Raw genomic sequence first — 14,703 nt, forward strand, 5'->3', positions numbered from 1 at the left:
GAGTGCAGGGCCATCAATGCCCCCTCCTACGTTTTGTGAGAAGCTTAGATAGTACTGGGACCAGGTAGGGCTTGCAGCAGGCTTCCAACGGAATCTGCTGAGGAAACCCGTCTAGAGCTAGATGGTCCTGAGCTCAAACGTGGTCTTCAGAGGAGCCAGGGGCCGCCCCCCTCCCTGCACGCACTACCATCCCCTTTTGTTAGGCAGGAAAAGAAGGACCAGGAACATAGGCAGGGCCTGGTGCCGGGCTGCGCAGAGGTGGGCTTAGTTTATTCATCTCTCAGACATGGGGGTCAGAGGAGGCCGACTATGCTCAACCTGTCCAGGCCTGTCTGTCCCCCTCAAAGCAGGACGTGTCATTCGGGATTTGCCAAGGCTAAGTAACATCCACAGAGTGGACAAGTCAGACACACTTGCTCGCAGGGGCGATTTCTGAAAGCGGGTGCTGTCCCTGCCTAAAGCACCCTCATCCGCCTCAAGCACTTTTTTGTACGACTATTCCCCCCAAAGACAGTCAGCGCTGGGGCCACATGATGGAGAGGTGCCAAATGCCACCTTGTCCTCAGCGTCTCCCCTGGCCGCCTCGGGGAAGAGCTCTAACGCCAGGTCCTTCGCGGGCGGGCGGGGCCCTCGACAGGGAAACCTCTGCCAAAGAGGAGTGATCCTGGGCTCCACGCTGGCGGCCAGTGCCTGGGCGCGCAGCCGTAGACCCGGCGCTGCCCACCCCGCGCATCCCGGGCGGGGCGCGGGCCGCAGATAGCCCGCCTCCCTTCCACCCTGTCGGCGCCCGCCCGCCCGCGGCGGCCATGGGGGCGCGGCTGGGGCGGCGGGCAAGGGCAGCGGCCGGCTCAGATGCCCCTGCGGCGACAGGGGCCGGGCCCGCGCCCTACGAGCGCCGGGTGCGCTGGCTGCGAGAGATCCAGTCCACTCTCCGCGAGCGGCGGCCGGAGCGCGCCCGGCAGCTGCTGCGCCTCCTGCGCCAGGCGAGAGAAGGAGCGGGGCGGCCCGGGATTGGGGGGTCAGGGAGGAGCCGGGGCTGCGGGCTTCTGGGCGGGTGGGTTCCTAGCGTGCACCGCGGGTTTTGCAGACGTTGAGGTTCTTGCGTGGAGGGAGGGCGCGGATTAAAGTGAGGGCCAGGTGGGGCCGAGGGAATTGCTTGCCAAAGAAGGGGGTGGCATGTTGGGGCACCGGGATTTGAAGTCTGGTGTGCTGTGTATGTTGAGGGACCACCAGTCAGGAGCTAAGAGCCCGCATTTGGACCTTCTCAAGAGTTGGAGTGGGTGAGGGTAGGGGCATCTCATGCTGAAGGACAATGGGAAGAGCGCAGCTCCCCATCCTGCGGGAAGAAAGGAAGCACCAGATCCGGAAGAAAGGGTCCTGGGAGGCACAGCCCAGATGGTCGGCGCGGGTGAGCCAGGAGACAGACATCATGACAGGACAGACAAAGCCACAGCGCGGGCACCACCCATTCTAACAGGCAGCTTGAATCCACTGAGAATACACAACCACCTTTGTACACGGCAGTGCCACATCTGGCCCTCGGGAGACACATTTGGTACCTTAGCCAGAGACCCTGAGCCCTGAGTTGCCCTGGGATGCCTGTCCCAGCACTACCCCGGGGGGGGGGGCAAATCACTCCCCATTCAGCCTCCTCACGCCCTGCAGTAACTGCTGCACACCCCCCCCCCCCCGTGAAGGTAGACGGTGCTTAGAGCTGGAGAAGTGATGAGCCAGGGCACGGACAGAACAGAGAGAAGGGGTCTAGGGAGGTAGCTCAGTGTTAGAGCATTTGAGAGTCCTGAGCTCCATGTATCCTAGCACTATTTAAAAAAAAGAAAAAGAAAGAAAGAAAACAGGATAAGCCGGGCATGGTGGTTCACACCTATATTCCCAGCCCTTGGGAGATGCAGGCAGGAGATCAGGGGTCCAAGGTCATCCTCAGCTACATAGTAAGTTCAGGACCAACTTATAATGGGGGGGGGGGAGAGACAGAGAGAGGAGGGAGGAAGGGAGAGAGGGAGGGAGGGAGGGAGGGAGGGAGGGAGAGAGAGAGAGAGAGAGAGAGAGAGAGAGAGAGAGAGAGAGAGAGAGAGAGAGAGAGAGAGTCGCAGAGAGGTGGTGATCCAGGGCTGGATACTTCCAGTCCTGCTCTTCCTCCACCACTGCCTTCTCTGTAGACTCAGCAGTCTGGAAAAGTGGAGCTGTCACTTTAAGAGGCACTGACCAGGCCAGTGGAAGGTAGGCTGCTGTCTGGGGCCCTGTCTGGGTCTGCCCAGACTCACCAGCCTGCTTCCTCCTGGATCCTCCCCCCTAGCTGGCATCTGTAGCTTGAACCACACTGAAAATACAAGCAGGAGAGCCACTGCCAAGCAGCACCCAGCCAGGCATATTGCCTAGAAATACAGATCACTATCTGTGATGGTGGAGCCCAAGGCATCGACTTGCATTTTTCCTGGAAGCATCTGGGAAGGGATCAACCTCAGAGAGCGGCTAAGTCCCCTCCTCGTATCCTAGAAGTTGAGATTTGAGGCATATCCAGGCCCCCATCCTGTCCCATACCCTGCAGGAACTCTAACTGCAGCCTTTCAATGTGTTCCTGCTGCCTGGCCTGACTTCCTGTGTACTCAGGACAGCACAGGGCACATCTTCTGGCTGAGGGGTTAGAGGATGGCACATGGAGGCTGGGCACTAGGAGGCTGCCTGTATATCCTCTAAAACACCCTTTGTGCACACGCCTTTAATCTCGGTATACAGGAGGCTGAGGCAGATAGATCTCTGAGTTCCAAGTCAGTCTGATGTATAAAGCGAGTTCCAGGCCACTCAGGGCTACACAGTGAGGCCCTATCTTTATTCATTCATTTATTTATAATTTAATTAATTAATTAATTAATTTTTGATTTTTCAAGACAGGGTTTCTCCATGTAGTTTTGGTGCCAGTCCTGGATCTCGCTCTGTAGACCAGGCTGGCCTCAAACTCACAGAGATCCACCTGCCTCTGCCTCCCGAGTGCTGGGATTAAAGGCGTGCGCCACCGCCGCCTGGCCGAGGCCCTATCTTGAAAAATAAAGACAAATCAAGATGCTCAGCCTTACATCAGGTCTATAGGTATAGACTGGAGAAGGCCAATGGGTGAAGGGTCAGGGCCCTGACCCCGAGGTCTGGTTGAAGAGAAGAAGACTGGCAGGCTGGGAAGGCTGTGATGGCTACGTCCAGGGACTCATGGCTCTGCACATTCTGTGAGTCTCTGATGGCACAACTTCTAGGGGTTCGGTCTCCACCAGTGGAATGGAGGGTAAAGGTCATGTGTGTTTCACAGAGTGGCCCTGGGAACCCAGGGAGGAACGCGGAAGCCTGGGAACCCTGAGCAAAGGTGACTGGGTCTGAGGTCTGAACCTTGGCAGCAGCAGTGGGAGAAGGGGGACCCACCCACCTGGTGAGCTGGGGACAGAGGGAAAGGATGCTAGGCGATCCCTACAGAGGTGGACAGGAGGGTGTGGTCCCCTACTGCACTCCGGAAAGGGACATGAGGCCGGCAAGTGAGCAGGCTGAATTTGAGCTGCTTTGGTGAACACGATCTGGGGAAGGGGCTCACTCCCAGAGGAGGAAAGAGGGTAGCGCAGTTCAAGAGACCTCAGGGACAGGGAGGAAACAAAGGACCCCAAGGGGGTGCTAGGGACATCAGCGTCCAGGGTTATTAGAGCATTACAGCAAGACATTACACAGCCAACAACTAGTGTGAGTAACCTGATGATCACACACACACACACACACACACACACACACACACACACACACACACACGCCTCACTATGCCCTCTCTCTCTAGACGCGTGGCTGCCACCATATGTTGAGAGATTCCAGCAAGCCGGGAGTTGTGTGTGGGGGATCATTAGAAATATGTGAACCAGCAGGGGGTGGATCTTCTGTCTAGCCGGGAGGAGGGCCCTGACCTCTGCCTTATGCAACTATCATTTCACCAACCATAGGACCTGGGCCTCGAAGGGAACCTCCTCACTGACATCCTCTACAGGAATGTGGCTTTGCTTAACCTGGTGGACCCCATCTCCCACGACTTGCTGGTGAACCTGGCCCGGGACCTGCAGTGTCCCAAGAAGGTAAGGTCAGAGGGCATAGGTCCGGGGAACTTGGGTTCTCATGCTCGCTTAGGCCTTAGGCTCGTCACTATCCCTCTTAAGAACAGCTTCCGGAGCAGGTGTAAACTGTTTTGCTGAGCTCTAAAACCACGCTCTTAGGTAGACCTGTCTCCCCACTGGCGGTGGTGTGCACCCCACCTGAGCAGAAGACCTATAGAGGCCGGGTGGTAGTGGCACACGCCTCTAATCCCAGCACTCGGGAGGCAGAGGCAGGCAGATCTCTGTGAGTTTGAGGACAGCCTGGTCTACAAAGCGAGATCCAGGACAGGCTCCAAAAGCTGCACAGAGAAACCCTGTCTCCAAAAGAAAACAAAAACAAAAACACCCTATAGGGACACAGAACACAGCCTGTCTTGACGCGTCCACTGTCAGAACCACGTGTTCTGTTCCTGGGTCAGGAGAGAGACGCCCTAGGCTGAGGACCCTGGTCTCTGTCCTGCTTGGACACCTTTGGGAAAAGGGGTTCACAGTACCTTCCACTGCTACTTGGGTCACAAACAAATCCCATGTCAATGCTAACTTGGAACCTGCCACCTGCAGCTTCTACCTCCTCGGACCCTGTTCTGACAACACCCGCAGATGTCCCATTGTGAACATGGACACAGCACTGGCCTGTAGGTCTGTGGTCAGCCACGAGTCCCCAAGAATCTTGGACACAATGAACACCCCCCCCCAACATGAAATAAGGGGGTCCACTACAGGCCCTGTCAGCTCTGAATCCCACATCGGTACTCAGCTGGCTAGTCCACAGCCACCCCAGTAGCCTAATTGACTGTGTGTGTGTGTGTGTGTGTATGTGTGTGTGTGTGTGTGTGTGTGTGTGTGTGTGTGTGTGTGTGTGTGTTGCAAGCTCTGGGGGCTGCTTATAGTATAAAAGAAGGTTCTGGGTAACGGAGCCCTGCTCAGTGCCAGCTGTGTGGAAAGCATACCTTGTGTGCCCCAAGCTGGGCCTCTTTGGGGATACAATTAGGGACCAATAGAGAACCGTGTGGTGTAGTAAAACATCAATCCCCGGCCCTGTCAGCCCAGACCCAGGCCCCACGGGCGCAGCGCAGCTTGGAGAATGAGAGGAAGAACATGCTGACCTGGCTCGGTCCTATTCTCTGGGACTGGCGTCTCTGGAATAGGGCTCCCTCAAGGGGCCTGGTCTGGCCTCCTCCTTGTGGCAAGTCCCCTGAGGGTGTTGAGGGTGGCAAGCTGCCGGCTGATAGCTTGAGCTACTGGCCTGAGGCCTGAGGACAGAGAACAAGGGCCCATTGTCTGGGCTTCCTCCCACCGGGCACTGCGGGCCTCACACCAGCCTGTCCAGCTCCCAGCAGGCAGCCTCTCCCGGCTCTGCGCCAGGATACAGCCGGGGGCAGAATGCAAGGGCTCAGGCTCATCCTCACCATGATGTGTGTGTCCGTCCCCGCCCCCCCCCCCCCCCCCCCCCCGCAGGACCACGAGCCCTGGAAGTCGTCCGATAAGATCTGTCGGCAGCTCATCTACCACCTCACTCCTCACTCCAAGCGAAAGCCCCACAGGAAAACCCAGAACAGGTAAGGAGAGCCCAGCCACACAGACCTTGCACACTGTCTTTCAGGATCCCTTCTCTGAGAGCTGAGTGTGCAAAAATCCCACTCTGTGGCCCTCTTGCCTTCATCTACATTAAGGCTGCAGCCGTGGCCACTACCCTGGTCCACAGCAACAGATGCCCCTAAGCCAAGCTGCGTGCTCCCTATGAGCTGCTTCCCGGTTCTTCCAGGACAGTGGCATCTCCTGCCATTCCCTGGTCCCTCCATCCCTGTCCCTTCCCAGGACCTGTGCCTCCTTGGGTCCCAGGTACATCAGGTGAAATCTTCATCAGGACAGATTCTATAAGCCTCCCATTTCACAGGGAAGAACACTGAGTTAGGAGAGGGAGAGTAGTTTGCCTAAGACCATTCCCTCCCTGATTACCTTGAAGCCCTTTTGGGAACTCATCAGCTCCAGGCTTCCTGATGCAGAGACTTCCACAGCCTCTTGATAGCTTACTCTGCGTGGGGTCTCCTGTTTCAGGGGGCCCTCATGACACAGTCTCAGCCCAGAACCAAAGGCCCTAGCACCACAGCTGAGAGTTGACCCGAGCTCTGTGTATCCCCCGCCTTGTTTTATTCTTACACCTCGTGGCCCACGGCGAACTCAGAACCCGTGAGGCTGCTTTCTGCCACAGAGGATGGGGTCCTGGCCATGTCCTCCCTCACTGCTCTCAGTGACCCACCACCCAAAGCAGCCCTATCTTCCCATAGGGCTGTGGATAAAGAACCGGAGAGAGAGCGGAAGTGTGCCAAGGGCCCTGGAGGATCAACCCTCCTCCCTCGGGCTCTAAGAGCCTCTTTCAGCTTAACACAGGGAGGCCTACCCTAGCAAGCTCTTAGCTCATCCATTTCCTTCCCCCTTTACGATCCTGGGCCTGTCCCGTCTCTAGGCCCCAAACGCTGAGAGGACCAGAATGATCCCATAGCTACTCATGGCAAAGGTTTTCATTATCTTAAAGGATGCTGCTTCTAGAGGGGCACAGGGGGTCACAGCGTTGGGATTTAGAGCCCTGATTCCCTCTTAGTGATGGACAGCCAAGGGACCTTTGTAGAATGGGCCATCACCTATACATCCTTGGGCTGTCATGAAAATAGACAATATTAACAGATGCAAGAAGCACAATAATAATAGTCCGCACATAGAGCCTTAATGCATGTATGTAGTCCTCACCACAGCCCTGTTCCCATTTCACCAGAGGGGAAACCGAGCTCAGAGAGATTCCTAGCATTGCCTCTGGTCATCCACTTTATAAAAAAAAAAAAATGGCGTTAAAGTGGTTTACTTATTTTTATTTTTTAAGTGTTATGAGTGTTCTCCCTGCATGCATGTATGTGCGCTGTGCCTGTACTTGGTGCCTGAAAAGGCCAGAGGGTGTTGGAACTGCAGTCACAGGCAGTTGTTGGTCATTATGTGGGTGCTAGGGACCGAACCTGGGTCCTCTGAAAGAGCAGCAAGTAGTCTTGACTGCTGGGCCATCTCTCCAGTCCCAGAAGTGGCATTTTAAAACCAGGCTTTGCCAGGCCAGAGGACCTAGGTTGCCCTTGGTGGGTAACTGTCTGTGGTGGGTGGGGTCCTGCCTAGGTCTGGGCTCTGGTTCAGTGCGCCCACCTGCATCCTTCCGTAGCCTCAAGAGCAGCCTCCAGAAGACCCCGCTGGTAGGGGAGACCGTGGACCTTTCCGGCATCCCGCTATCCGCCCGAGACGTGCGGCACATAGCACGCTACCTGGGCAGCCATGGCGTGGAGCTGGTGGTTTTAGACCTGAGCTTCACGGAGCTGAGTGATGAGCTGCTGCACCGCTTGCTGCCCAGCCTTTGGGCTCTGCCCCGCCTCACCCAACTGCTGCTCAATGGCAATCGGCTGACGCGAGCTGCTGCCCGGGAACTCACCGAGGCTATCAAGGACACCACCAAATTCCCTGTGCTGGCCTGGATAGATCTGGGAAACAACGTGGACGTGTCCTCACTGCCCCAGCCCCTGCTGGTTGGCCTTCGGCGGCGACTGAGTCAGCACACCTCGCTCCCTACCATCTATGAGGGGCTGGACCTTGAACCCGGGGGAGGCATGGCTGAGACCACCGCTGCTGTCTCCACCTGGGGCTCTGCGGCTCCTGAGACAGGACCAGAGCCTCAGGGTTGCTGTGCTAGGTGACTCACTACTGGTCTGGTTCGTTGCTACTGAGTGAGGTCTTTTAAGAACGAGGTATTGGGGGCCCTCCATGTCCCACAGAGAGACAGACAGTGGACATGCTCAACTTGGGATGAAGTGGTGGAATAAGGGTTTCATGGAAGACAGGCCAGCCAGCCCAGGCTCAGGGCTCCACCTCACCCAGCAAAGAGGGGCCCCAGCACCCACAGCCCCGACCTTCCATGAAAGGATGGTATCCCTCACCTCAGGCTTTATATACCACCGACTTCAGACTCACTGAGCTCCAGGCTTGCTGCAGAGGTAGGAAAACCCCACCTGCCCAGAGCGGGTGGACCACAGCCAATACTGGTGTCCCCTTAGCGCTCACTGGCAGGACTCCATGGAAACCAAGGTGTAGGGGTCATGGGTCCGATGGTGTGGCCTCAGGAGTCAGAGGAGACATGACATCTGGGCAGCATTTGAGTTCTCTATATTTGGGGGCTTCAGGGGAGCAGGTCGGGAGTCACAGACAGGCAGAGCTGTGCATGGAGCCCCACAGCAGGTGCCATCAGGGCCCATCAGTGTACACTGGGCTGGGGACAAGGCTTCACACACCAAAGGCAAAAGGCCACCAAGGTTCTGAGGGGGTTGACCCTGTGTTTGTCTTCCACAGGGCACAACACTGCCCACTCTCCCCAGCTCCAGGCCCTAGGCTTCCTGTAGAGGGTGAGGAGATCTGGCTGGCTAGAGATGAAGAGCTACAGTGTTTTCTCTAGTTCTGGGGTCACACGCGGCACGTCATGGGTGGAGGTGGGCCTAACTAGCATCCGGAGTTACAGACTTAAGGGTATCTCCATAGGGAGTTACTGTCTTCCTACCCCAAATCCCTCAAGGTGGAGTCCTAACTAGAAGCCTAATGTCTGGTCACCCTCATTGCCGCATTTAGGAGACTATAGAGTTTTTAGCTCAACCAGGAGATAGGCAGAGCATGTGGGAGAAGGGACTCAGAGAAACCCAGGGTGTGGAAGCCAGTGGCCTAAGTCCTCTGTGTAGAACCAAGACTTAAGGCCTGGTGACCGCAGAGAGACCCGGGAACAGAGGGCAGCCTCGGGGACAAGGTAAAGGCTGGGGTTGGGGGGGGGGTTCGCTCTGAACCCGTGCCCAGAGCCCACCAGTTCTGACCCCCCCCACCTCCCTGTCTGTCTCCAAGTGGACTATGGATGGCACATTTAGCACCCCTCCAAAAAAGCCATCAATTCCAGCACATCCCCAGACCAGAGGCCAAGAAGGGAGAGGGCTGGATTACATCAGCTCCCAGGCCAGGGAGGGAGGTCAGGTGAGGGAAAGGATTTCACCTCATGCCCCACTGCTTCAGACAGCTGCTTCTCAGGGGGGCAGTGAGAAGAGTGTAGGACCTCTGGCTCTGCTCCGCTAGCCGGGGGACCTGGCCAGGTCCCCTTCTTCTTTGGGCCTGGGACCCAACTGCCCCCTCTCTGTTAAGCAGAACTTGCTATCCTGGATCCTGGCGCTCAGAGCTTCATCTAGAGGTACTAGCCTCCTCCTCCTCCTAGATCCCCCCCCTCCTTCCTCCCTCCCCCCCCCCCCCCCCGCTTGTTTTAAAAACATGGCTTGGAGTTATAGAACTTTCACTGTGCCTTACCCACTCAGGACAAGGATTTGGGCTTTCTGGAGCCAGACAAAGCAGAGTGGAGTATGGGCCAGCTGAGGAGGAAGGGAGGGCCAGCTTTGGGCCCAGCAGACGGATAGCCCCATCACATGCTCAGGCAGCCGAGTTCTCCCTGTAACTCTTTTTTGCTCAGGGTCTCCCCTGCCCTTCTTGCTTTCTGCCCACAGCTGGCCTGAAGCCAGCCCACATACCTTTAGAGATCCCCGTGCCACGACATTCTTCCTACGATGATGTGCGAGGACTGGAGCCAGGTGTCCCAGGCAGTGTCCAGGCAAATCCAGGTGGCAGCAGATGGTCTCGATTTCTCCACCTTTTGGAGGCATGTGATGCAATAGCTGAGCCGGAGCCTGCAACGGCTTTAGGAGATGTGGGCAAAGTTGATCTTGCTGCTACGCAAGTGGTCCTGACCCTTCACGGCATTCTCACGACTACCAGCAGGGAGATTCCATGGGCAGGGACGGAGATTTCCAGAAGTGAGGGCTGTGTCTCTGTGTGCTACTGTAACAGAATACCACATCCTGGTAATTTATAAACAACAGAAGTTTACTTAGCTCGTGGTTCTGGAGGCTGGGGAATCTGACAGAAGGAGTCCATCTGGTGAGGGCTTCCTTGCTCTGTCATGGTATGTATCACATGTCTAGAGAGCATGAGAGCGGCCCCACTGTGGCAATCAGGACGACTTCCATCATGAGGGCAGAGCCCTGCTGACCTAATCCCTCTTTAAATCATCTCCTGCCTGTTGGGTTTTCAGTGCATGCGTTCTGAGGGAGGCAGGCATTCAAGCCTGTAGTATGCTTCATTCAGCTTGGTGGTGATGAGAACATCGACCAGGAGAGAAGGAAGCATGTGGGGCCTTGCTCCGGGGCCAACTTGGAGACCTACAAACCCATCCATCCTCGGTCCAGACCCATCACTTCCTGTCAGTGTGGTCCATTTGGGAACTAAGTACAAAAATCCTCCTTGTCCTGCTGAGGTGAGGAGGGAATGAGGTTTGGAAAGAGCCTGCCACAGAGGGGTGCAGGCCAGCTTGCTGTATGTAGTGCTAGGGAGTCCATCCAGGCTCTCTGTGTGGTGAGGTTTGGCAAGAGCTAGGCTGCAAACACATCTGTCTGTCTGTCTGTCTATCGTTTGTCTATCTATCTACCGACCTATTATCATCTATCTATCTATCATCTATCTATCTACCTATTATCTGTCTATCTACTATCATCTCTGTATGTATCTGTCTACTACATCTGTGTATTGTATGTATGTATGTATGTATGTATGTATGTATGTATGTACCTGCCTGTCTGTCTCTATCTATCTATCTATCTATCTATCTATCTATCTATCTATCTATCTATCTATCTATCTATCTATCCATCCATCCATCTATTCTATCTATCTATCTACCTATCCATCCATCCATCCATCCATCCATCCATCTATCTATCTATCTATCTATCTATCTATCTATCTATCTATCTATCATCTATCTATCTATCTATCTATCTATCTATCTATCCATCCATCCATCTATTCTATCTATCTATCTATCTATCTATCTATCTATCTATCCATCCATCCATCCATCCATCCATCCATCCATCCATCCATCTATTCTATCTGTCTGTCTGTCTGTCTGTCTGTCTGTCTATCTATCTATCTATCTATCTATCTATCTATCTATCTATCTATCTATCTATCTATCTATCTATCTATCTATCTATCCATCCATCCATCCATCCATCTATTCTATCTATCTATCTATCTATCTATCTATCTATCTATCTATCTATCTATCTATTATCTATCTATCTATCTATCTATCTATTATCTATCTATCTATCTATCTATTATCTATCTATCTATCTATCTATCTATCTATCTATCTATCTATCATCTATCTATCTCAGCACTGAAGCACACTAGGCAAGTGCTTTTTCACTGCACTCTACCCCAGCTCTCCATTGAATCACTTACTCATTTAGCCAGAGTCCTGTGATGCAGCCTACCCTGGGCTTCCACCTTCTGAGTGCTGGAGTAACAAGCCCGTGCCACTGGGTCTAGAACAGTCTTTCTGAGAGCCCAGAATCCCCGGCAACTGGTCCCTGCTGCACCGAGGTTTCTCTGGGTGGCGAGGGAAAGCACACTTGTCCTGGGAGACCGTGGCCGATTGCCACCATGACCACTGTCATCTCCACCAACAGAAACCTCCACTATTTTCTTCCCAACTGCAGATTTCTTGTTGTTATTTGGAAACAGTCATTTATTTAAAAAGCAAGCTGTTAGGAGCTGGGTGTGGCGACACATGCCTGTAGGCCAGCCTTGGCTATGTAATAAGCATCTGTAAAATTGCAGCATAATAAAGCAAACACACTGTGGCAAGTTTAGAGTGTGCGGCATAGTTTTGTCATATTTACACAGACATGAAAACCATGGCAGTAAATGTGTCTGTCACCCCAAGCTTGCTGTGTTCCCTGCTGACCCCCTTCCTTCCACCCCTACCTCTCAGAAACCACTGGACTGTGTTATACCCCATGAATTAGTTTCCATTTTCTAGATTTTAGAACAGCTTATGGGATCATACAAATATACCCTCTCTATATATATGTATATACTATATACATATTAAAAACAGCATAATTATTTTGAGACTCACCTATATTATTGCGTGTATCAAGAATTGTGTTTTGAATAGTATTTCATGGGTGTACCAGAGTTTATCCATGAACCTGTTAATGGATAGTTGGTTGTTTCTAGGTTCTGGCTATGACAGACGAGGCTGCTATGAAAATTCATGTACTAGTTATGGCATGAGCATTTTATTTCTCTAGTAAGCACCTAGGAATGTATATTAATTAGTCTTTCATTGCTATGGGAAAATACCTAAGAAAAACAACTTAGGAGAGGAAGAATTTGTTTGTTATTTCAAGGGTGTCTGACCATGTTTACTCCGTCTCTTGGGCCTGAGTGAAGGCTGAACATGTTCAAGCAAAGCCATTCACCTTGTGGCTGCTAGAAAAGAAAGAAGAGGTCGGGGGAGAAAAAGATGGACTTTGGGTGAGCTTCTTCCTCCAATAACCCATCCGATTGTAAACCCATTGCTGAATTAGCCCACTAATAATCCAGTCACCTGTGGAGCATCACCAGCTGTGAATCAAACCATCAGTATATCAGCTTTTAGGGGCTACAGTTCATATCCCAACCATCTAGAGTAGAATGGCTAGGTCACATGGCAGGTGTCTGTAACACTTTAAGTGTCGCCAGGTGGTGGTGGCGCACGCCTTTAATCCCAGCACTTGGGAGGCAGAGCCAGGCGGATCTCTGTGAGTGTGAGGCCAGCCCAGGCTACCAAATGAGTTCCAGGAAAGGCGCAAAGCTACACAGAGAAACCCTGTCTTGAAAAACCAAAGGAAAAAAAAAAAAGAAAGAAAGTGTCACACTGATTTGCAAGGTCTTCATATAACTTCACAGTCTTACCAGTGGTGCACAGGATTTCAGGTCCTCCCCTTTATAGTTGCTAACACTGATAATTATTAGTGTGGTGTGTAGGGGTGGGTGGGTACATGTTCAACGGCGCACATGTGAAGGTCAGAAGACAACTATATTGACTTAGTTTTTTCCTTCAATTCCTACATGGGTTCCAGGAATTGAACTCATTACCAGGCTTGCCCAGCAAGACCTATCTTGCTGGCCCTATGGTTTTTAATTTAATTTTACTTTTGTCTGAGAATGCAGTGTGGCTCTGTACTGTTGGAATTTTTTAATTAATTTTACAGCTCACCATATGGCCAATATTGGTAAATGTGTGTGCTTGTAAAGAATGTATATTCCGTTGCTGCTGGGTAAAAGTGTTAATCAAAGTCAGGGTGATGATAGTATTGTTTAAGTCTAGGCTATGCTTGCTGATTTTCTCCCTGTTTATCTGTTGAGAGGGAACACTGAAGTCTCTAACTATAATTGTGGATTTGTCTATTTCTTACTGATGTACTAACTTTTTTTTTCTTTGTATGTTCTGAAGATTAATTATTGGGAGCATACATGTTTAAGTCTGCCATGGACCCTTGATTAACCGCCTTGCTATCATCATGAAAGGACCCTTATAGCCTGGTGGTATTCCTTCTTCTGAAATGTGCCTAACATATTAATTAGCTTAACAATCAAAGCTAGACTGTTATTAATGGCCAGGTTTTATGTCAACTTGATACAAGGGAGAGTCGTTTTGGAAGAGGGAATCAGTTTAGAAGATGTGCCCACCAGATTGGCATGTACACAAGACTGTGGTACATTTTGTTAATTCGTGATTGATGGGGGAGGGCCCAGCCCATTGTGGGTGGGGCCACCCCTGGCTGTTGGTCCTGGGTTCTGTAAGAAGGCAGGCTGAGCATGCAGTGTAGAGGAAGCCAGTCAGCGGCACCCCTCCATGGCCTCTGCATCAGCTCCTGCCTGCAGGTTCCTGTCCTGACTTTCCTCAGGATGGACTGTGATGTCGAAGTGTAAGCTGAAATAAATAAACCCTTTGTCTCCAAGTTGCTTTTGGTTGTGGTGTTTTATCACAGTAAGAGAAAACCTAACTAAGACAGATAGTAAATATGCTTTTTCATCTTTTCCTTTTCAAGATTTATTTTTATTACTTTTAAGTGTGTGTGTGTGTGTGTGTGTGTGTGTGTGTGTGTGTGTGTGTGTGTGTGTTATGGAGATCTAGTTACAGATGACTGTAACCCATGGAATGTGGGTGTTGGGAACTGAACTCAGATCCTCTGCAAGAGTGCTCTTAAACGCTGACCTTGACCCTTCTCCAGCCTCCCCCCCAGCCCCTTTTCATCCTTTTTAGCCTTTGATATTTATTTTGTTTTTTTTCTTCCAGTATATTTTGATCATATCCTTCCCTTCCTCAACTCTTCCCAATTACTCTCTGCCTCCTTACATACTTAACCTCATGTTCTTTCTTTCTGTCTTTATAAAAGCAAAAACAAAAATAAAAAATTGAAACAAAAAACGGCAAGATTAAAAAAAAAATACCCAAAATGGAACAAAAAGCAACCCCTAAACACACACAAAACGGACTCCATTTTGTATTGGTCAACTGCTCCTGAGCATGCGAGCAGCAGCCTGTCCTGGGGTGTGCTTGATAGACTCAGTGACACTCCACTGGAGAAATCTGATTTTCCCTTTCTCAGAAGGCATCAGCTGC

At 52.1% G+C, this 14,703-nt stretch overlaps 1 protein-coding gene across 1 annotated transcript; it reads left to right on the forward strand.

Moving 5' to 3' along the window:
* The first annotated feature begins 789 nt into the window (after positions 1-789).
* Positions 790-12,167, forward strand: Lrrc75b (leucine rich repeat containing 75B). Its single transcript, XM_015997708.3, has 4 exons — positions 790-983; positions 3,987-4,115; positions 5,592-5,692; positions 7,336-12,167. The coding sequence occupies exons 1-4, from the start codon at positions 807-809 to the stop codon at positions 7,859-7,861; spliced, it is 933 nt and encodes a 310-aa protein (XP_015853194.2). The 5' UTR covers positions 790-806; the 3' UTR covers positions 7,862-12,167.
* The last annotated feature ends 2,536 nt before the right edge of the window (positions 12,168-14,703 follow it).

This window comes from Peromyscus maniculatus, chromosome 21, assembly GCF_049852395.1.
Source record: "Peromyscus maniculatus bairdii isolate BWxNUB_F1_BW_parent chromosome 21, HU_Pman_BW_mat_3.1, whole genome shotgun sequence".
Classification (NCBI taxonomy): Eukaryota; Metazoa; Chordata; class Mammalia; order Rodentia; family Cricetidae; genus Peromyscus; species Peromyscus maniculatus.

Coding starts and splice junctions, on each gene's coding strand:
- Lrrc75b (XM_015997708.3), top strand. CDS start 807: ATGGGGGCGCGGCTGGGGCGGCGGGCAAGGGCAGCGGCCGGCTCAGAT. Junction 984..3,986: donor TGCTGCGCCTCCTGCGCCAG/GCGAGAGAAGGA, acceptor CACCAACCATAG/GACCTGGGCCTCGAAGGGAA. Junction 5,693..7,335: donor CACAGGAAAACCCAGAACAG/GTAAGGAGAGCC, acceptor ATCCTTCCGTAG/CCTCAAGAGCAGCCTCCAGA.